The following is a 22,021-nucleotide window of genomic DNA, read 5'->3' on the forward strand; positions in this document are numbered from 1 at the left end:
AGAATTCTCAGGTCTCCGTGTTCTACCAACCACAGACTTAAGGGAACAGAAGCCCCAAGGAAGACCAGATCCCCATCTGTAGCTAGCTGACAGATTAGACAAGGAGGGGGGGGACCTCAGGCAAAGGACACAGACTCAAGGGACAGAACTGGAGCAGGGGTGGCTAAGACAGGCTTCATCCTTCTTCCAGGGCGCCTGATCTCTACCCGACCCACTCCTGCCCCTTTTGGATTTTCAAGACAAGGTTTCTCTGTGTAGACCTGGCTGTCCTGGAACTCTCTCTTTAGACCAGGCTGACCTCAAACTCACAGAGATCTGCCTGCTTCTGCCTGAATGCTGGGATTAAAGGTGTGCGCCACCACTGCCCGGCCTGATTCCATTTTTTTTCTTTGTTAGCAGCTTAATTGAACTGTGCTTCACATACCATATAGTCTGATTATGAAAGTCTACCTATGGGACTGGCTCAGTGTTCTGTAAAACACACACACATACACTAAATAAAATATAATGACTCAGTGTTCTGTAAAATACACACACTAAATAAAATGTAATAAACTAAAAGAAAGAAAGAGAGAAAGAAAGGAAGGAAGAATAAAGAAAAAATAAGTTCACTTGTCATTCAGAGGCTGTTAGTACAGTCACAGGGTTGGGTTCCCTCGTTAAAACATCATGACATTTATGTCAGCACACCCATTGGCTGTCACCTCCAGCCTTCTATTGGACTTCATTCTTTGACAACCATCTTTCTAGTGCTGTGGACTTGCTGGACTTTTTTTTTTTTTATTTTTTATTTTTTTGGTTTTTTTGAGACAGGGTTTCTCTGTATAGCCTTGGCTGTCCTGGAACTCACTCTGTAGACCAGGCTGGCCTCGAACTCAGAAATCCGCCTGCCTCTGCCTCCCAAGTGCTGGGATTAAAGGCATGCGCCACCACTGCCCCACCACTGCCCGGCCTTGCTGGACTTCTAACAGAAACTTGCTCATACAACTTAGCACTCTTCTCAGCCTTCACCTGTGTGATGGCAAGCTTCCAAATGCCTCTCCTTTAAGAAAAAAAAAACACACACACACACATTTATGTTAAGTTGTTTTTGGAGTTCAGGAATCGCCACACAAACCATACGAACACTGATCTCAGTTAAGTAACAACAGTTTATTGAACCTACACCCCAAGACTGATCAATCAGGACCACAAAAAAAGGACTCGGAAGCCTAATTGGGGTACCAGTCTGTTCTTAGGGCAGACTTTTTATAGGGAAGACCAAGTCTAGAAGTTCAGGAGGCAGGGTGGAGGCGGTATGACATTTTGGCTAGCTAGCTAATGTATTATCAGCTGACTTAAGCTGATTGGTCCTAAGTGAGGGCTAGGCCCTGCCACAATGATCAGTTAACATAATACCCACAGCCTTGCCTCCAGGCCAGACTTATAGTCAGTTTCTCAATTAAGATTTCCTCTTCTGGGGGCTGGAGAGATGACTCAAAGCCACCCTCCCAAAAGACTCCTAATGTTCTTTCATGATGATTATATCCAACAAACGAGAACAGAAGTCAATTTCCTCACCTTCTAGTAGAAAAGGCACCTATAAGATTCATAGCTAAGGGCTGGAGAGATGGCTCAGAGGTTAAGAGCACTGGCTGCTCTTCTAGAGGTCCTGAGTTCAATTCCCAGTAACCACTTGATGGCTCTGTACCATCTGTAATGGGATCTGATGCCTTCTTCTGGTGTGTCTGAAGACAGCAGCAGGATACTCATATACATAAAATAAATCTTAAAAAACAAAAAAAGAAAGAAAGAAGGAAAGGAAATCTGGCAGTTCATTTTCAAGAATGCCTTGAGCCAGCTTAGATCTAGCCACAAATGAGCAGAAATGAACCCATAAACACTATCTGGACATGGTGGTGCACACCTTTGATCTCAGCACTCAGGAGGCAGAGGCAGGTGGCTCTCTGTGAGTTCCAGGCCAACCTGATCTACTAAGCGAGTTTTAGGGTAATCAGGACTGTAATAGAGACCCTGTCTCAGGGGCACAGGTTGAGATGAGAAAAGGAAAGAAATTCTTAGCAATGTTTTGAAGATGTAACTTGAGAGCCACCAAAGTGCTCTGTATAGCTAATGCTGACAGTTAGTTCTTCCTGGGCTTCATACCCACACTCTTATCCTCTTATCCTCTTCAACTTACCATATATATGTATCTATATATGTAAATATGATATATATATGATGTATATGTAAATATAATGTAAATATGATGTATATATAGTCCATGTGTAAAATCTTTCTATTATTTTATGTTTTAGATTTCTCTAACTCTTTTACTTATATATATATATATATTTTTTTTTTAAAGCTATTATTTATTTTTATTTTATGTGCATTGGTGTTTTGACTGCATGTATGTTTGTGTGAGGGTGTCAGATCCCCCCTGGAAACAGAGTTACAAGCAGTTGTGAGCTGCCATGTGGGTGCTGGGAATTGAACCCAGATCCTCTGGAAGAGCAGCCAGTGCTCTTACCCACTGAGCCATCTCTCCAGCCCCTCTCCACTCATCTTTGAAAGGCTTTTGGCTTGCTTCCTTAGTGGTCCTAGTAACCTCCCCTTCACAGTCTCCCCTGGTGTCTTAGCATTACCCTTTGCCTGTGTTGAAACTCTCGGCTTGAAGTTAGCAAGAAACAAAAACCATATCCAGAGAGGGGAGGACCTCTTCCTTTCCCTCTGTGTATCCCCCTAGTTTTGCTGTCTTCTTCTCTGTCTCGGCATGTACATACAGTGAGATAACAGTCAGCTGTTGAAAGGAATGAAGCTACATCATGGATGAGTCCTGCAAGCATCACAGGAAGTGACATAGTGCGGCTATGCAGCCAAGGGTGGGATGATGCTGGTTTACATGGGCTGCCTAGAGCAGGCAAGTGCACAGGCACAGAAAGCAGGGTGGAGGTTATCACAGCTCAGGAGGCGGCAGAGAGCTATCGGTCACTTTGTATAAGGTTGCTGTTGCAGAACTTGTGGTGTGATTACACAGCCAGCATCCTGGACACAGTCTGTTGCATTGAACAGTACACATAAGATACTAAAAATGGCCACAGTGGGGCTAAGAGGTCCTGTGTACTTAGATACCTGAGGCTCTGGGGCTCAATACCCAGTATGGAAAAAAAAAAGTTTAAGTTGTCTGATGTAGGGCTGGAAAGATGGCTCGGCAGTCAAAGGTACTGGCTGCTCTTCCAGAGGACCCAGGTTGAGTTCCCAGTACTAATAGGCTGGCTCATGACCATATGTACCTCCAGTCCCAGGGGATCTGACACCTTCTTCTGGCCTCTTTAGGTGCTACAAGCATGTGGTATACACATATGTATGCAGGCAAAACATTTATACACATAAAATTTAAATTTAGGGGAGTACCTTCGATCCTGGCACTCAGGAGTCAGAGGCAGGCAGATCTCTGAGTTTGAGGTTCGCCTGGTCTACAGAGCAAGTTCTAAGACTGAGAGGAATATGTAAACTCTGTTTTAGAACCACTCCACACACACCCTCCAATTTAAATTGAAAAATTACAATATTGGTATGTATATGTTGTCACAATTAAAGTTAGCTGATGTTAGCTCAGTTGGTAGAGTGTCTGGCATGCATAATTTTCAGGCTGCATAAATGAGACAAGGTACACACCTGGAGTCTCAGCGGGAGTTGAGGGTGTTCAGGAAATCACGCTTTGCAATAAGAGTACCCCAGAGAAGAGTTGGCACACTGTAGATGCTCAATTAAAATAGGTGTGCTGAGAGAATGGTAGAAGAAGGGGATTTGGAATTTAGCACCACGTTCCTTATCGTATGAGAAATCCATCTTAAAGCTGGAAGTGGTACACTCGGGGACCCCCAGTACTTGGGAGCTGGGGACAGGAGGGTCTGGTGTTCGAGGCTATCCTGAGACACTTGTGACCCTGCCTCGACCCTACCTCAAACCAAAAGAAAAACAAACAAAGAGATCAGGTCCCAGTGGGCATTCTGTTTTGTTTGAGACAGGGTCTTGCCTATAACCCCTGCCTGTCCTTGAACTTCTATGTAGACAAGGCTGAGGCAGGATAGAAAGGGGACATTTGTGGGTTGTGAGGAAGAGAAAGGAGGCCTCACTTGGATTCCAGCTGAATCCTTTCACTAGCAGGGAATCAAGAATCCCAGCACAATTACCAAGGGCTGAAGGCCGTGTACCCTTCCCATCTCTAAACCAAATTTCTAAGACTCTCACCAGAACCTCCATTTACAGGGAGAGGATGTATACAACACCTTTTTTTTTTTTTTTTTTTTTTTTAAAAAAAAAAACCAACAATAACAAACAAACAATAACAAACCCCCAAACGTTTGGTGAAAACTCAGGAGCCCGATAGTGGGGTACAAGCCTTCAAGGCCAGAGAAGCAGAGAAAGCACCCGCTGATCCTTCCTACTTCACGGACATCCCAGAGGGAAAAGCCCTTTCTCCTTCTCCACACTGTCTTAATTACGCAACTCTCCTTTCTACTTCCCATGTTTGCTTTCTTTCTTTCTTTCTTTCTTTCTTTCTTTCTTTCTTTCTTTCTTTCTTTCTTTCTTTCTTTCTTTCTTTCTCCAAGACAGGGTTTCTCTGTGTAGTCCTGGCTGTCCTGGAACTCACTCTGTAGACCAGGCTGGCCTCAAACTCAGAAATCTGCCTGCCTCTGCCTCCCAAGTGTTGGGATTAAAGGCGTGCGCCACCACTGCCCGGCTGTTCCTGTGTTTTCTTATGTTCACTTCCTGGCAGCTGATGCTTATTCTGCTTCGTGACCTATGATTGACTTTATTTAATTCTATTTACAGAAAGCTCTTGGATAAAAGATACGTGCTAGGGCTGAGCCACACCACAAGAAGAAACAGGTTTTTCCAGTTCACAGTTTTGGGGTTCACAATGTGATCATATAGCGTGCAAACCTTTTGTGCAATGAGAGTGAGTCCTAGCTTCATCCTATTAGATTATAACCCCGTCCAGAGCATCTTCAAGACTGCCTGATGGTCTTACTTACCCAAAGAGAGAGAAATGAGGTTTGAAGAGATGGCTCAGCCATTAAGAGCACTTACTGTTCTTTAAAAAATAAAATAGATGTACGTATTTTATGTATGTTATGTGTTTTGTCTACATGTGTACATGTGTACCATGTGCAAGCCTCCAAGTGGGTGCTGGGAATTAAATCTATGTCCCCTGCAAGAGCACCAGTGTCCTGAGGTGCTGAGCCATCTCTCCAGTCCCCAAACTTGCTGCTTTGGGGGCTCATATTCAATTCCCAGAACCCACATGGCTACTCACAGGCATGGTAATTTAGTTGTAGATGCCCAATATTCTGGCCTCCAAGGAACACAGGAGGTACACAGACATACATGCAGGAGATCACCTGTACACATAAAATACTTTCTTAAAAAAAAAAAAAGAAAGAATTGTTAAGTAACCTTTTAAGACATAACTTGAGAGATAGCAAAATGAAATACTTGGCTAACGCTAAGACAGTTACTTTGGACTCTCCCTTGGGAGACCATTACATACCCTGGGTATGTCTTACTTTCTGCAGCTTTTATTTAAGTCTACATCCATGCCCTTGTGTGGGGCTCGATTTTCTCAGTGTCTCTCTTTCTTCTTCTTCTTTTTTTTTTGTTTTTTGTTTTTTGTTTTTTGTTTTTTTTTTGTTTTTTTTTTTTGAGACAGGGTTTCTCTGTGTAGTCCTGGCTATCCTGGAACTCACTCTGTAGACCAGGCTGGCCTCGAACTCAGAAATCCGCCTGCCTCTGCCTCCCAAGTGCTGACATTAAAGGGGTGCACCATCACTGCCTAACATACTAAAATACCTTCAGTACAATTTCCAACTTGGCTTCATTATACTGGCAAGTCCTGAAGTTATTTTCAATGTTGAAGCCACAAATCCTGGTTTAGGTGGAGCTGAGGTGCCTAAAAGATTAGGGGAACTTCTAGGGCCGCTGAGGGTGACAGTACAGAGTTTTATTTTTGTCCCCTCATTGGTAAAAATGATGCTTAGAATTTGTAGCCATCTTCCTGCCTCTGCCTCACCACACTGGGATTACAGGCATGATCTACCTTAGCCAACTGGGACTTTGTTTTAAATGAGTCATTTTACTAAACTTCAATTTGTAGGTTCTAAAATACAACTCTCACCTCAATGAAAATTGAGACTTTGTTTTGGAGCCATAGGAGTGACCATGGCCCAGGAACACAGATTCAAGTAACCAGAATACATGTTCCAATTTTAGAGGCTTAGTTCATTATCATCATGGCAGGGAACATGGCATCATACAGGCAGACATGCTGAAGTAGTTAAGAGTTCTACATCTGGATCTGTTGGCAGCAGAAAGAGAGACCCACTGGGAATGCCTTTTTTTTTTTTTTTATTTTATTTTATTTTTTTTTATTTATTTTTTTTTATTTTTTGGTTTTTTCGAGACAGGGTTTCTCTGTGTAGCCCTGGCTGTCCTGGAACTCACTCTGTAGACCAGACTGGCCCCGAACTCAGAAATCCGCCTGTCTCTGCCTCCCAAGTGCTGGGATTAAAGGCGTGCGCCACCACCGCCCGGCTTTTTTTTTTTTTTTTCAAGACAGGGTTTCTCATTGTAGCCCTGGCTGTCCTGGAACTCACTCTGCAGACCAGGGTGTCCTCAAACTCAGAAATCTGCCTCCCAAGTGCTGGGATTAAAGGCATGTGCCACCACTGCCCAGGGGGCTTTGACTTTTGAAACCTCAAATTTCACCCCCAATAACACACTTCCTCCGACAAGGCCACACCTCCTAGTTCCTCTCAAGTAGTGTCATTTCCTAATTTCTAAGCATTCAAAAATCTGAGCCCATGGGGGCCATTCCAATTCAGACCACCACAGTGGTGGGAACGTAGTTATAATCTGAGACATATTTCACATCATTGATGGAGACATCAGGCAGGTGAGTCACAGCAAAGTATCATTTATGGCCTTAGATGCTATCTGATGACATTCTTAGCCTTTATTGGTGACAGCTGGTGTTTGGACCTTCCAAAGGATTTACCTAATAGTCACAAGGATCTTAGGTCACATACAGAGGCGAGCAATAAATGACTATTCAGAGGGTCAAGATAGCCCCAAATCATTTCGGCTACCAATCTGCATGATTCTAGCTTTTCACAAGCGATCAACCTCTCGTAATAGGATTAGGGGGTGTGTCCTTGCTGGAAGAGCTGTGATAGGGGGAGTGGTCTTTGAGTTTTCCAAAAGCCCACGTCAGGCCCTGGTCACTGTTGTCGGGCTCCCTTCGTCCTCCCCCCCCCCACCCAATCCCTGTGTGCTGTGGCGTGGCCCTTTCAACCCCCACTAGGATCATGATATAAAGCTCTCAGCTGCTTCTTCAGTATCATGCCTGCCTACATGCCGCCATGCTCTCCTGCATGATAATAATGAACTGACTAACCCCCCGAAACTGTAAGCAAGCCCCCCAGTTAAAAGATTTCTTTTTATAAGTGTTGCCTTGGCCATAGTGTCTCTTCACAGCAACAGAACAGTGACTCAGACAACCAGGAACTTTAGTTCATAACTTTGATTTGTACTCCTGTTGCGCTAAGCCACTGGGGCTTTGGGCACATAGTAGGTTATAAAAAGTTGTGGAGCAAGATTTCTCCAGAAGCCTCTGAGAACCTTCTGGGGTTAGCAGTGAGGAGGACATTCCGATGAGGAGGTCTGGAGGAGGGAAAGGCTGCAGGCCACCTTGCATATCAGTCAGCCTAGCCTAGAGTACAGCGTTTGTACCGTAACCAGGTTCTGATTAGGCTCTGGTCGGCTGCACCTCAAGCTCCTCAGGTCCCGCAGCGCCAGAGATCAATCGCTTCACGTTCTTAGCTGAGGCGCCCGGCAGAGGGCACTCGGGGGCGATCGAGGCCGGATCCGCTGCTCTAAACAGAATCTGATCGTAGCGCGCGTCACTTCCGGTTCTGGAGGGGCGGGGAAGAAGCCGGAAGTCCCGAGAGCTCGGGCGGTAGAGATGGAGGAGAGCGAGTACGAGTCGGTTCTGTGTGTCAAGCCAGAGGTCCATGTCTACCGCATCCCGCCGCGGGCCACCAACCGTGGTTACAGGTGACCGTTCCTGGCTTAACCTCCCCCCCCAGCCCCGACATGCACTGCGCGGGTCGAGGACGGGTTGTCGGGTTTAGGGGCGGAAAGGATGGAGCCCTGTGGCTACTTCCATCGGGGGCCAGACTTAGGAGGGGTCGCTGGCCGTGAGCCGTCAGCGGGACGCGGGCAACCGTCATAGCCAGCTCCTGGGGACCCGAGAGGGCAGTGGGCTTCCCCGGCGGGGTCTACGGGTCGTGTCACAGCGCTAACCGACAGTCTTGGCGGGATCGATCCCAGAAGACCCTGCCACTCGCAGAAATCCCCACCGGGAGGAGACGGGAGGGAACCCGGCTCCATCTGGGGGACCCGTCCCACCAAGCCCAGGGTCCCTGTTCCTATCTCCGGCTCTCATGACCTCAGTTTCACCCCGATCACAACATCCTGCGACTGGGAGGACCCCGCCGCCCTTGTCTTGAGTAAGCGTCACCTGAGGCAGATAAACACAAATGCCTGTAAACACACGGAGTGTCTCTGGAAGGGAACCCAGGACTCTATTCTAGGAGAGGAGACTCAAAATTGGATATCTTCCCTAACCGAACAAGATGAAAAACACATGATGTGCTCTGTGCCCTGTGGTGGGGTGTTGCTACGGAGGCAGGGTGGCTCTCGAAGGCAACGTGTGTCTTTAGTTGTTTGGAAACCGGAGGTAGTCGGTAGCACAGGTGTGTTGGGGGGCCAGTTCCATCTGCCCTTTGCGCATGTGTGACACAGGCTCATAGCAAATTTTCCCAACGGGTATCTTATCAAACGCTTAACCGTGTCAGTGTGATCATTTTAAAGTAATATTAAAATGACAAGAATGGAGGTCAGCAAGCTACAGCTGCCTGTGCTCGCTTTGTGTGTCTGGGTATGATTCGGGTGCAGGTGTGCATGGCCATGTACATGCATGCAGAAGCCACGGGAGGACCAGCGAGTGTCTTGCTTTCTCACTGTCCGTTATTCCCTTGAGGTGGCCCCTAACTGAACCTGGAGTTGGCTGCTTTATCTAGACCAGGTGTTCAGCAAACTCAGTGATCCCCCTTTTCTCTGCCCCGCCCCACACAGTGGAGGGGCTACAGGTAGCTGGAGCCAGACCTGGCTTTTAGGCTCTGGAGATCCAAACTCAGTTCCTCAAGCTTGCTCAACACTCGCTCATCCTCCCGGGCCGTCTCCCCCACCGTCTCCTTTTCTGTTATCAAACTGGAGACTGGCTGTCTGCCCATAACTGTTGGTTCTTCGTGCAGCAGACTAGGATTAGCTCTTGGTCCTCCAGAGGGTGGGGTCACCAAGTACCCAGCCAGGCTGGTTTGATACAGAAGAAACTGCCAGCCCAGCACTTAACCTTTAGGGCTCTCCTTAGCCCGAATCTAAAGCCCGAGGCGCCAGTAAGAGGAACAGAAACTGAGCCTGCTGCCTGGTTAGCTGAGGATCTACACGCGTGTGGACCTGCCACAGCTGCCAGCTAGAGCTCTAGAGAGCTGACAGTTGCTTAAGAACTTCCCAGAAAAGCCTTCTGGAAGTACCCTGGCGCTTGCTGTTCAGGGGTTTCTCTTTGCTGCTGCAGCAGCTAAACTCAGACACTGTTGTCTTCTAAAGGAGTCAAAGAAGGCACTGGTGAGGGTCCTTGTTTCCTCCTGCCTGGAATACATCCCATAATAAGCCTCCTAGCCACTCTTCTCTCCCCTGTACCCTCATGCACTTTCAAGCTCTTTCTACCAAAGATCCTGTCCCTCTGTACTTCCTCCGTGGTCTCAGGGCCCCAGCTGATCGGTCTGGCCAGCTTGGCATCACAGCGCCTTAACAGAAACAATAGCTAGCTATTGTTTCTAGCTGCTTCCTCTATGGAAAGGAAGCTGGAAAAGGAAATCCCACTTGGGTGAAGGTCTGTGGTCTTCAGAATAGGGGCCAGCAATCAACAGCTGCATGTGGTTTCAAATGCCAGCACGCTCCAACTGCCTGCAGTTTTGAATGGCCACAAGCTAAAAATAATATTTTTACAACTTTAAATGACTAGAGATTTTGAAGACTATTTCATAATGTAAAAGTTATGAGCTTCAGATTTTGTGTAGTTACTGAGGTACAGCCATTTTCAGGAGATACATGCCAAGAGTAGCTTTTTCTATAGCTATTTCAGTTTTTTTGGTTTTGTTTTTGTTTTTGTTTTTTTTTCGAGACAGGGTTTCTCTGTGTAGCCCTGGCTGTCCTGGAACTCATTCTGTAGACCAGGCTGGCCTCGAACTCAGAAATCCGCCTGCCTCTGCCTCCCAAGTGCTGGGATTAAAGGCGTGTGCCACCATTGCCCGGCTCAGTTTTTATTTTTAAATTTACTTTTTGTATGTGAGGAGATCAGAGGGAGCCTGTAAGACTCAAATTACAGACCCTTGTTAGCTGCTATGTGGATGCTGGGACTTGAACTTGGGTTCTCAGGTAGAATAGCCTGTGTTCTTAACTACTGAGCCATCTTTCCAGCCCCTGTAATAAGAATTTTTTTTAAGTTTATTTACTTGTTTATTTTGTTTATCTGTGTGGGCACATTCCTGTCATGTCTGTGTGGAAGTCAGAAGACAATATAGGGGACTCGTTACTTCCCATCTACCATGTGGGCCCCATGATGGCATATAACTTTAATTGCAGCAGTCAGGAAGCAGTGGCAGGTGGATTTCTAAGTTTAAACTCAGTGTGGTCCACAGAGGGACTTCCATGCTAACCAGGGATACACACTGAGACACTTATTTCAGAAAAGAACTTGTTTAAATTATATTCGTTTGTGTGTCTCTGTCTGTGGACGTGTGCTGCCGTGGGAGTGACCGTCAGTGGACAGTTTGTGGGAGTTGGTTCTTGCCTGCCCTGTGGAGTTTCAGGTTGTCAGGCTTGGCAGTGGTTCTTTTCCCTGCTGAGCTATCTCACTGGCCCCTGCATGTGACACAGCATCAGTGTGGACACATTTTCTTTTCATGTCATCAGAATAGTCCAGTTGCCCAGCAGAGGCTATGTGATCTTCAGTGACACAGGTTTGCCAGCCATGTCCTTGATCGAGCAGCCCTCCACATTCTCTTCCCAGCATGGAGCTCAGTGTCTTTTGTCCTCACAGGGCCTCAGAGTGGCAGCTGGACCAGCCATCGTGGAGTGGCCGGCTGCGGATCACTGCGAAAGGGAAGGTGGCCTACATCAAGTTGGAAGACAGGACCTCTGGTAAAGGCCCAGGACACGGGTTAGGCTAAGATGCCTGAGCTTCCCCCTGTGGAAGAGAGAGACTGCTCTGGCCAAGCCAGGCTGCTCAGAGCCAAAGCAGAACCATTGCTGCAAGAGGAAGGCCTCTGGGTGCACCTAAGTGCTGACATGCTGAGCTAGGTGGGCTAAGCTTATAAGAGGCTGCGGGCTCCAAGGCCACCCGTTTTCATTCAGGTCATCACTGTGACCCAGCTGCTTCTAAGACACTGGACTTAGCCAGTGCCTTGTCGTGCTTATCCCAGAACATGGGAGGACCTTTCTCAAACCAGAAAACAAGGGTGCATTTGATCACACACTGAGGGCACCATTTGAGTTCCTTTGAGCATGGAGCCCAGCTTAAAAGCTCCTGGATCTGTGGTCTTCGCTGAGCTGTGGGAACCCAGAGTTCACAAGGTGATACTACACAAGGGTGCCTCTTCTTTCTTTTTTTTTAGACAGTCTCATTTAGCCCAGGCTGGCCTGGAACTGCATAGCCAAGGCTGACCTTGAATTTCTGATTTTTCTGCTCTACCTACCAAGTACATTAATTATAGGTGTGTCTCCCCATGCCTGCTTCATGCCCTGCCGAGAAACAAAGCCATGCATGCCAACCGACTGAGCTACATCGGCAGCCTAAGGCTGTAGCTCGAGACCTGTCATCTTTTCTGCTTTGTCTCTGAAACTAGACTGAGCTAGTGTGTTATAGATACTTCCGTGGGACCATGACTGCTGTGCTTCCTGCAGGGCCTGCCGGCTGCTCTTACAGTCCTTCCTTGGCGTTAGGCCTTTCTAAGGTGTGACATATCTGTGATGGCCCATCACCCTCAGGCTTGGAGCCAGCCACAGATAGATAAAGCTGCTGAGCTGGGTGGTGGCAGCCCTAGCCTGGCGTTACAGTGTGGGCACAGAAGGTCCAGTGTAAAAGTTTTTAATGTTTAAGAAAAGCAAAAGCTGGCTATGGCTTTAATCCCACCTGGAGGCAAAAGCAGGTGGATCTGTGAATTTAAGGCCAGCCTGGTCTATGTAAGTAAGTTCTGAGACAGCCAGGGCTACATATCCCCCTACCCCAAAAAAGGCCTAGAAATGGGGGTTATTTTAAAGTAGTCTGATTTTGGATTTGGAACTGTTTTTACTACTCAATTAAATAAAAACTATGGACACTGTGGGCATGTGGCCTGTAAGCCCTCTATGGCTCTGCTCTTCCCGTGGTTCATGCAGGCATTGTCCCTTCAGTGAGAACCAGATCCTGGAGCAGGCTTTGGCCATCTGTCCAGCTCTCTGGTGTGGCTTGTAACAGGAAAGCCCAGATACACAACAGCACCAGGCTGGAGGGATGCCCAGGCCCACCGCCCTCACCCTGTCCTTACAGGGGAGCTCTTCGCGCAGGCCCCCGTGGACCAGTTTCCCGGCACTGCTGTGGAGAGTGTGACGGACTCCAGCAGGTACTTCGTTATTCGCATTGAAGATGGAAACGGTATGCGTGGGTCTCCAGGGCTCCTCTGAGCAGAACCATTGCCTTTGGAAATGTGAGACTGACGGGTGTTACCCCCACTCCCCAGGGCGACGTGCTTTTATTGGGATTGGCTTTGGGGACCGAGGGGACGCCTTTGACTTCAACGTGGCATTACAGGACCATTTCAAGTGAGTGCTTCTTAGGGACATGTATTGTCTCTTCCTCCTCCTCCTCTTCTCCCTTCTTCCTTCTTCCCCAGACAAACTGCTCTTCCTGGTAAGACGTCCAAAGACGTTTCCTCTGCTAGTGGCCGCTCAGCCCTACTCTGGGTGGCTCTCTCTGCTCTGCTGGTCCCCAAAGCTATGTGCCTCTTGTGTCACCTGGCCTAGCCTTCTCAGTGTCCCTTCTCTTTCTCAGTAGCCCCTGAGCTGCCAGAGTCCTTGTCTGGTTCCTGTGGCTCTCTAAGGGTCTGCTCCTTTATAATGTTGGGACTAACATTTCCAGGTCACTTTGCAGATGTTTGGTGTCCTTTGTGGAAGGACAGAGCATCTTCAGGGCTCTGCCTCTGCAAGAGGTGGACAGTGCCTGGCCATTTGTGTGGACACCCCTGTCCCATTGGCTGCTAGTAGCATTGTAGGAAGGTCGGAAGCGCTGTGCGGCCTTTTGCTTTTAGGCACCTGCTTTGTCTCAGCACAGGAGTGTCCAAGTAGAAGCCAGAGGTAGAGGCCATGCCAAGGGCTAGAGGGAAAGGCTCTCACATGTGGGTACCATGTGGGAGTGAGCTTATCTAGTTTCAGTGTTCAGAGCATAGGGTCTAAAGCAGGAGACGGCAACCTTCCTAACGCTGCGACCCTGTAATACAGTTCCTCACTGGGCTGAGCCCAACCATGCAATTACTTTGTTGCTACTTCATAACTAATTTTGCTACTGTTACGAGTCATAATGTAAATATCTGTATTTTCCGATGGCTTTAGATGACCACCCCAGGAGGTCATAACCCACAGGTTGAGAACCTCCGATCTAAACCATTTCCTGCTAACGAGGGTGCAGATGATGCTTGACAGGGCCAAAGCTGGGACTGGAGCCGCTGGTTGGGAAGTCTGCCTCAGCACGGGCTTCCTGGATGAAGGTGTGCTGGTGAGTGCAGGGCAACTGCTCTTCCTGCCTCACCTCTCTCCCTGGTCCTCCCCAGGTGGGTGAAGCAGCAGTGCGAGTTTGCAAAACAAGCTCAGAACCCAGAGGCAGGCCCCAAGTTGGACCTGGGCTTCAAGGAGGGCCAGACCATCAAGATCAACATCGCAGTGAGTCCTGCCCTCACGTGGCTTTGTGGGTCACCGCCCAGCCCAAAGCCTCCCATTCCCACAGCCTTCCCAGCTCAGTCCATACATGTAGGCAGAAGTGATCCAGCAGCTTCCCCTCATGGCAGGTTCACCCTTGGGCACCAGGCCTCTGCTTCCATGGCATTCCAAGTTGAGCGGAGCCTATACAAATGGGATTGCAAAATGGCAGGAGAGACTACGACCAGAGCGTGTCCCAGAGCTAGGACTTCTGGGGGGAAAGGCATGGCCCATAGTGCAGGAACCCAAGGAAGACTTTCTGGAAGCAGTGACCTGAGGGTGGGCAGGCATGAGGGAGCAGAGGGCACTCAGTACCAGCACTGGTGCTTCCAGCCTGCCCGTTGGAGTGGGTCGAGAGAATCCTCGGCCTTATCTCAAGCTGTCTTGGCCTCATGCCTGAGTAAGGAAGGCTGGGAGCACTCTGGTTAGAAGGCAACAAGGAGGATGCTAGGAGTCTGGGGCAGCTTTTGCTGGTGGTTTTGTCCTGGCTTCTCGAGTCTTCTTCCTGTGTGGCTCTGCATACAGCATCCCCTGCCAGCTCTTGTTGAAAAGGAACAGGTTAGGGTGGACTGGGCACCCAGACATGCTCTCTTCCTAGCTGCTGGAGTGGAGGGGGCAGTGGAGTTGGGAGGCATTTGGGGGAGCCACGGACCAAATGGAGCTGTACAGAGAAAGTGCGTGACGCTGAGATAATGCTTTTCTACTTTACTTACTGTTTCTCTCTCTCTCCTGCTTCATGCTGGTGATGCTTTGGGACCTTGAAGTTGGCCAGCTGGCCCTTGAGAGAAATGCAAGTCCAACCCAGGGGACTGGTGGCACTGTGATTCTTTCTGTTGCTTGGAAGAAACTAACACTTAATGAGCGCCAGCTGTGGGCCAGGTAGTGTTTCAGGTGTTCTCATACGACTTCAGCCTTTCCCTTTGTAAGAGACGAGAGAGTGAGGCACAGGCAGGAGGGGACTTGGCCAGGGTAGGAGAAATAACTAGCCCAACTGGGTGCATGTGGAGGATTCTGGGACTTCCACCTCTGCTGCTGCTGTGGTCACAAGCAGGGACTGCTGTCTTCATCAGTGTGGCTTGCGCTGGTTTCCGGCTCGCTGCTTTGTTATGTTGTATTGAGGTGTTGTGTACAGAAAAGTGCCAGGATGGTAAATGCAGAACAAAGTGAAGTTTTCAAATCCAAACTTAAGGGCTAGGAAGATGATGACTGTCGGTAACATGCTTGCCTTGCAAGCGTGAGAACTTGGGTTCAAGTCCCCAGACTGATGTAAACATACTTGCGTCAGTAGCACATGCTTATAGTCCCGGCACTAGGGGGCAGACTTAAAAGAGGTGGGTGATGTTTCTGAAAATGACACTCGGGTGACCTGTGGCCTGCACACTCACATGCACCTTCAGCCACATGTATGAACACACATACACACTCTATATACCTTAAAAGCATGGGGTTTTCCTTGGTCAGGAAGTAGAAGACTGAGCCCTTTGGGAGTGTCTGCCCTGCCTTCCAATGCTCTGGATTGGGTCTGTGCTTCACTCGTGTGAGTTGTGTGGGAGACTTACTCACTTCCATATGTGATCCCCTCATTCACTGTTGTGCAGTAAGAGTTCCCCCATGTCCCCTGTGGTTGTTTGCCCTCTGTGATGGCACACGCCGTCGAGCTTGTGCTCCTGGTTCATCTGCTTCACTGAGGATGGACTTGGTACTCCATCTGGGTCAGCTCCAGACACTGCTGCTGTGAATGGCCAAGCGTGTGTCTCTGTTGCTCATGAGAGGATGGGGCTGCAGAAGCCTGTGCTGCACTGTGGATGCCTTTGGATGCTTCGGCAGAGCCCTCTGACCAGCTTCCCTTGCCCACCGTGCATGAGTGTCCTGGCTGCTCTGTCTTTGTCGGTCCGACCCGGTGGATACTCGGGCTGTGTTTGTGGGACGGAGTGGTGGATGGGTATAATCTGGTGTGTACGTTCCTGTTGAGAAGTGAGATTAGGTGCTGAGTTTACACTGACCGTACTGGTGCTAGATGGGAAAATGGGTGGCTTGGCTATAGCTCGTGCTGCTGCCGTCTGAGACCGTCATTTGCTGTGCAGGTGTTGAGGACTGGAGGTCCCCATGGGGTTTCCAGTGCATCTGACTCTGGCACGGTAGCTGACTTGTATTCTTCTCTTCCGTTTAGAACATGAGAAAGAAGGAAGGAGCAGCTGGGACCCCAAGAACCAGGCCCGCCAGCACAGGAGGGCTGAGCCTGCTGCCCCCTCCTCCAGGGGGCAAGACTTCTACCCTCATCCCTCCCTCTGGCGAGCAGTTGTCTGTGGGGGGCTCTCTGGTTCAGCCAGCAGTTGTTTCTGGTTCAGGTGAGTGTTGGTTGGGGTCGACTGTTCCAACCATACCTGGCAGCTTTGTTTCCAGTAGTGTGTGGCTTCCTTCTCCTACTTGCTTTGTACCTGTGTGACCAGATGGTGGCAGTAGAGAGCATTTTGCATACACTGGAGGTTCTTCTATTCCTTGGCCTTTCTCCTTTCCCTCAGGGCACTTGTCCTGGTAGGCAGTGCCTGGGCCTCAATGTTTTGTCAATGGTCTGTGCTCACATGGTGGGAAAGGTGAACTACAGGTACAGAGGCCAAATGTGTGGTGCCCTGATTATCCCCACTGGGGGACCCTCCGGAGGAGCCCAGACTGTGCAGGGAGGCCAGTGGGTCAGGGACGGTAGCATTCTAGGTACACAGAAGAGCGTGGCTGGGGCTCACGGTCTTTTTTGTTTTGTTTTGTTTTGTTTTGTTTTGTTTTGTTTTCGAGACAGGGTTTCTCTGTGTAGTCCTGGCTGTCCTGGAACTCACTCTGTAGACCAGGCTGGCCTCGAACTCAGAAATCTGCCTGCCTCTGCCTCCCAAGTGCTGGGATTAAAGGCACGCGCCACCACCGCCCGGCCAAGGCTCACCTTCTTAGAGAGGTGATGCCGCTGTCAGTGCCATGGTGAGCAGAAGCGGGGCAGGAGACCTAGTGTGGGCTCTCAGTCCACCATCAGGTGCTGGGAAGTTGAGAGGCTGTGGGCTGGGCTCCCCTTACCACTTCCTCACCAGGCTGGGGGTATCTGCAGTGGTGCCAGTGCACTGGCAGCAGGTTTGGGATGAAGCTTTCCTGTGTTCCTGGTTCTCAGAGTCTCTGATGTTGGCGCCTCTCTCTGAAAATCAGGCTTCCAACCTCAGTCATGTGAGGTTGGTCAGGAGAGTGCCAGAGTTGAAATTAGCCTCTGCCCAGTATCCGGAAATGGTTCTTACTATGTTCAGAGCGTGCTCACTGGATCACTGGCTTAGACATCACTAGGGACAGGAGCACCACCCAAATGCTTAGGTCACTCTTGCGTGTATCTCAGCCTTCCTTGGTTCCTGGCCCCTGCCTGAGTGCATGTGGAGGATTAGGCCCCGAAGACACTGTAGCACAAGTGTCCCTTGACTTAGGATGGATGGAGTAACGTTCTGATAAACAGGTGGAGCATGCGTTTAACACCTTCATATGCCATAACAAAGCTGAAAGCCCAAGTGTCGCACCGTTCTGTCAGGACCATTTGTACACATGGAACCCTTGCTCCCCGTGGCTTCCATCCCAGTGCTCATGCCTCAGTGAGCATGCTCACTGCTTACTATGCAATAGTCCTATCAACTATAGGAGTAAGAAGAAAAGGATTACCTGCACCGGCACACAGCTAATCCTGGCCTGGCCTTCCTAGGGGCTGTGGTGAGGTTCAAATGAGATAATTTGTGCTCAGCACTCAGCAAACTGTCAAGTGCCCCATCTGGGACCTTGGTTTTATCTGGGTTCCCAACTCAAGAGTAGAGGAGAAATGGCAGAGTGGCCACTGGCATCATGGGAAAGGTGCCAGGAAGCCAAGAGTAGGTCTATCCCTGTGGGAGAGGTGCAAGATTGGCTTTAGTGTGGCCTCGGCTGGAAGGCTCTCCCTGCAGGGTGTGGCCCGTGGCTCTAACCAGTTGATCCACACAGTTCTCCGGGCCTTCTAGAAGGAGCTCTGGTTTTTGGGAGGCATTCTTCACTCCAGACCCAGGGCAGGGCACAGGGGTGACTCACTTTCCCTGACACCCTTCCCTCCACCTCGTATGTGGCTCCTGCTTTCTCTCTAGGGGCCACCAAAAGCCTATGGAAAAGTTGGTGGCAATGTGGCCCTCTCTGACGTTGTTTGTTCCTATAACATGTCTCCTTGGGTTGCAGCTGCCTGGGGGTCCTAAGACTGGCCACTTTTAGTGAGACCACCAGGAAGACTCTCTGACTCTGTTTCTTTTCTCCTTCTCACTGGACTTGGGGACATCACTAGGAGGTGCCACAGAACTCTGGCCACAATCTAAGCCTGCTGCCGCTGCCACTGCTGATATCTGGGGCGACTTCACCAAATCCACAGGGTGAGGAGGGTAGCTTTCTGGGCTGGGTGGGGCCAGACCTGTTTCCCTGAGACCCCTGGATTTGCTGGGTGACCTGCTGAATGACCAGCTTTGCTTAGACATTTTCACAGCAGGCACGGGGCAGAGCCCAGCCCTAGGTGGCACTGCCCTCTGCCTGTAAAGGCTTCTCACTGGTCCCCATGCCTGAGACCTCCAGCCCCAAACTTGTCCAGTTCTCACCAAGGCTTGCCCTGGGTCAAAAATCAAGACCCAGATTTTAGACCAGGACCATCTTCATGGAACCTTTGAGGCAAGGCATCTCCTGAGCTTTAAGGCCTGTCCTTAGGCTCAGTGTGGGAAGATGCCAGGTTCTTGTTATTGGGTGTATGGGAGGATTTAGAGCGGTCAGCACAGGTCTGTTTTCTGTAAAGGAACAGACAGCTGAAATCCACACACAGGCCAGATTAGATCCTTGAACCACATCTGCTACCTGCTGCTCTGGGCTGTCTGGGGACTACCTGCTCAGAGCTGCTGCCCCACAAGACGCCTGCTCTGTCTGTCTGCTCTGCGGGATACTGCCACCCTCCCTGTCTTTCACAGGTCCCCCTCTGGCCAGGCTCAGCCAGGCACCGGCTGGGTCCAGTTTTGACCTGCACAACTTTTTCCTCAGCCGACTTCTGGGACGGAGCTGCCTCATCCTGGCCCATGGAAGGAGGCAGAGTCCTCCCTGGCTGGTCTCTGGCTCTTTCCTGGCTGTCTGACAGCCTGAGCACAAGAAGCAGTAAGTTGGCACCGTGCCACACTGTTGCTGGGGCTCAAGTGCTGCTCAGCCAGAACACGGGAGCAAACACTCCGGGGCGCCGAGCCCATCGCCCTCCTCACTGAGACCCAGACCTGCCTTCCTCCACCAAGAGATCCTTATTAAACACAGACCCCAAACACAGAATGCATTGAATTTGTGGCCTGGGTTCAGCTCTGCTTCTCGGGTTGGCAGGTGTCCCAGATTCGCTGTTGGGCAGGGCACTTCTGCACTCTGTTCATAGTAGCTGGTGTCAGGTAACTTCCAGAGGAGACCTTCCTGGCTGCTAGTGAGTCTTTGAGCCGCAGCTTGAATGGGCTGTCGGGGGCACTGAAAGGAGTAAGCAGCTTTTTGAAAATGTTCACACATTGCTCTGCTAATACGCTGACCCGCACTAATATGCACCCTTGTGAGGGACCCACCTTGGCGAGGGCCTCTGACTCAACCCTTCTGCCCTGAGCCCAGTAGGCAGCAGTGGGAGGCAGCCTGCATACCTGGCTTTCATTTCTTCCAACCTCAGATGAGGCAGGCTCCGGAAGCCAGCTGCACAGTGCTGTGGGGAAATTGAAGCATCACAGACTGGGCCAGGCTGCCTGTCTTCTGGTTCTACTCCGAGTTCACAGGTCCATGATGTAGCTGACCCACTTGGCTTTCCTGGGTGGCTTCTGGAGGAGCATATCTGTACATACATCCTTTTCCTTCAGACACTGTGACAGAGGGAGCTCTGTCAGCTGGAAGTTCAGGCCACCAGGAGGAGTGACTTATAAGAAATTACTGTCTCCTCAGTGAACCTTCTTGTTTTCTTTATAGACTTAACCTTACCTTCAGTTAAAAGGTTTCTTTTTTGAAGGGTCAAGACTGTGCTGACCTTGTGGGACCAGAGTTTTAAAGATGGAAAAAAAAATAAATGTTTTTACTTCTCTACTACATCTTGGATGGATGTTTTTGGCAGCATGGCTGCTCTGCTCTTGGGTGTCTGTGCATCCTGTTATCCAGAGGACAGCCTGAACCTTTTACTCCAAGAATAACATGTCTCAGTGTGGCTAAAGGAGTCACTAGTGGAGACTGATTGTGTCACCTCCGTGGACAAAGCTGTAGAGAACCTTGTCTCTGCAGACCCATCTCACAGAGGCCAGGCAGGGAAAAAGGTCTTAGAAAATGCTAATGCCCGAAGGTCCTGGACAGCAGGCAGCTTCATGGCCAGTGTCTGGTGACCAGCATGGGGGAGAGAGGAGCAGGGCTGCAGCATCCTGCATGGCCAGTGTCTGGTGACCAGCATGGGGAAAGGGGAGCAGGGCTGCAGGATCCTGCATGGCCAGTGTCTGGTGACCAGCATGGGGAGAGGGGAGCAGGACTGCAGGATCCTGCCCACTGACAACACAAGAGAGCTGGGCCCATCTGAGCGATTGCCCTCTGTGTATGGAGAGTGAGAACTGGACTGTGCAGACCTACCCATAGGGTGCCTGTAACTACGGTCGCCCAGGCGTGGTAGTGCCCATCTGTAGTTGAGTATTCGGGAAGTGGAGGTGGGAAGATGGTGAATTCCAGACCAGCCTGGACTGCACAGAGAGACTTGGTATCAAGAGCATTGTAGAGCGGGGGAAATGGCTCAGCATTTAAGAGAGTGTACTGTTCTTGCAAAGGCACCCAGGTCAGCAGGTCACAACTGCCATTTACTCCAACTCCCAAGGGGCCCAGTGCTTCCCTGAGCACCTGCACTGGTGGACACACAGAGACATCGTTTTCTGTGTATTTTTATGTATATAAGTGTTTGCCTGAATATATATATATATATATATATATATATATATATATATATATATATGTGTGTGTGTGTGTGTATGTGTGTGTGTGTATACATACATATATACATACATACATATATGTGCTTGTACACTACATACATTTCATGGTGTCCATGGAGGACACAGAGGGCATCAGATCTCATAAGACTAGATTTACAGTTGTGAGCCATAAAGTGGGGGATGGAAATTGAACCAAGACCTCTGAGAGAGCTATCAATGCTCTTGACCACTGAGACATCTCTCCAGCCCCACTTAACTTTTAAAAATATTCTGAGGTCAGCGCTCAGCTTCTGGAATCAGAGCTGGACTCTGGATCTAGGATGTCTCCTTGTTGTAGGTATGACCACTGCACTTTTTTCCCCCTGTGTGTCAGGTGTTTTCCTCAGTTTGCCCTCCACTATTATTTTAAAATGTTGCTTTTTGTGTATGAGAATATTTTGCTTTCCTGTATGTGTGAGCAGCACGTGTGCCTTGTACCCTCAGAGGCCAACAGAGGGTGCCAGAGCCTGACTGAGGCCTCACTTGGCTGAGCTATGGCAGAGCAATACCATAACTCAAAACCTCACAGCTTTGTCTGGAAGTAAGGTCTCTAGAGTTGGGTGACCTGAGTTGCTGGCCATGGGATGAAGGCTATTAGGGATATAACCTGAGGAGCACCACCTTGAGGGATTTGGTGGGGGTGGAGACACAGTTTGGTGTTTGTTACCAAATGGAATCCCCACTTCGAACCAATAGAACATAGCAGTGATGCAAGGTGTCATGGGATTATGTCTTATGAGATTTCAGCATCCCATGTGAAGAAGGTGACAGAACCCTGGAGTTTGAGGCCAACCTGATCTATATAACTCCAGGGCAGTCAAGGCTACAGAATGGAGATCTCACACACATATATGTGATCACATATCACACACACG

General features: G+C 49.4%; 1 protein-coding gene across 1 annotated transcript; it reads left to right on the forward strand.

The window, feature by feature from the left end:
• Positions 1-7,941: 7,941 nt before the first annotated feature.
• Positions 7,942-20,229, forward strand: Necap2 (NECAP endocytosis associated 2). Its single transcript, XM_034502909.2, has 8 exons — positions 7,942-8,100; positions 11,210-11,310; positions 12,698-12,802; positions 12,888-12,969; positions 13,974-14,082; positions 16,289-16,466; positions 18,440-18,524; positions 19,104-20,229. The coding sequence occupies exons 1-8, from the start codon at positions 8,009-8,011 to the stop codon at positions 19,150-19,152; spliced, it is 801 nt and encodes a 266-aa protein (XP_034358800.1). The 5' UTR covers positions 7,942-8,008; the 3' UTR covers positions 19,153-20,229.
• Positions 20,230-22,021: the final 1,792 nt, after the last annotated feature.

The sequence above is a fragment of the Arvicanthis niloticus genome, chromosome 5 (genome assembly GCF_011762505.2).
Source record: "Arvicanthis niloticus isolate mArvNil1 chromosome 5, mArvNil1.pat.X, whole genome shotgun sequence".
Lineage (NCBI taxonomy): Eukaryota > Metazoa > Chordata > Mammalia > Rodentia > Muridae > Arvicanthis > Arvicanthis niloticus.

Coding starts and splice junctions, on each gene's coding strand:
- Necap2 (XM_034502909.2), top strand. CDS start 8,009: ATGGAGGAGAGCGAGTACGAGTCGGTTCTGTGTGTCAAGCCAGAGGTC. Junction 11,311..12,697: donor GTTGGAAGACAGGACCTCTG/GTAAAGGCCCAG, acceptor CTGTCCTTACAG/GGGAGCTCTTCGCGCAGGCC. Junction 16,467..18,439: donor AGCAGTTGTTTCTGGTTCAG/GTGAGTGTTGGT, acceptor GGACATCACTAG/GAGGTGCCACAGAACTCTGG.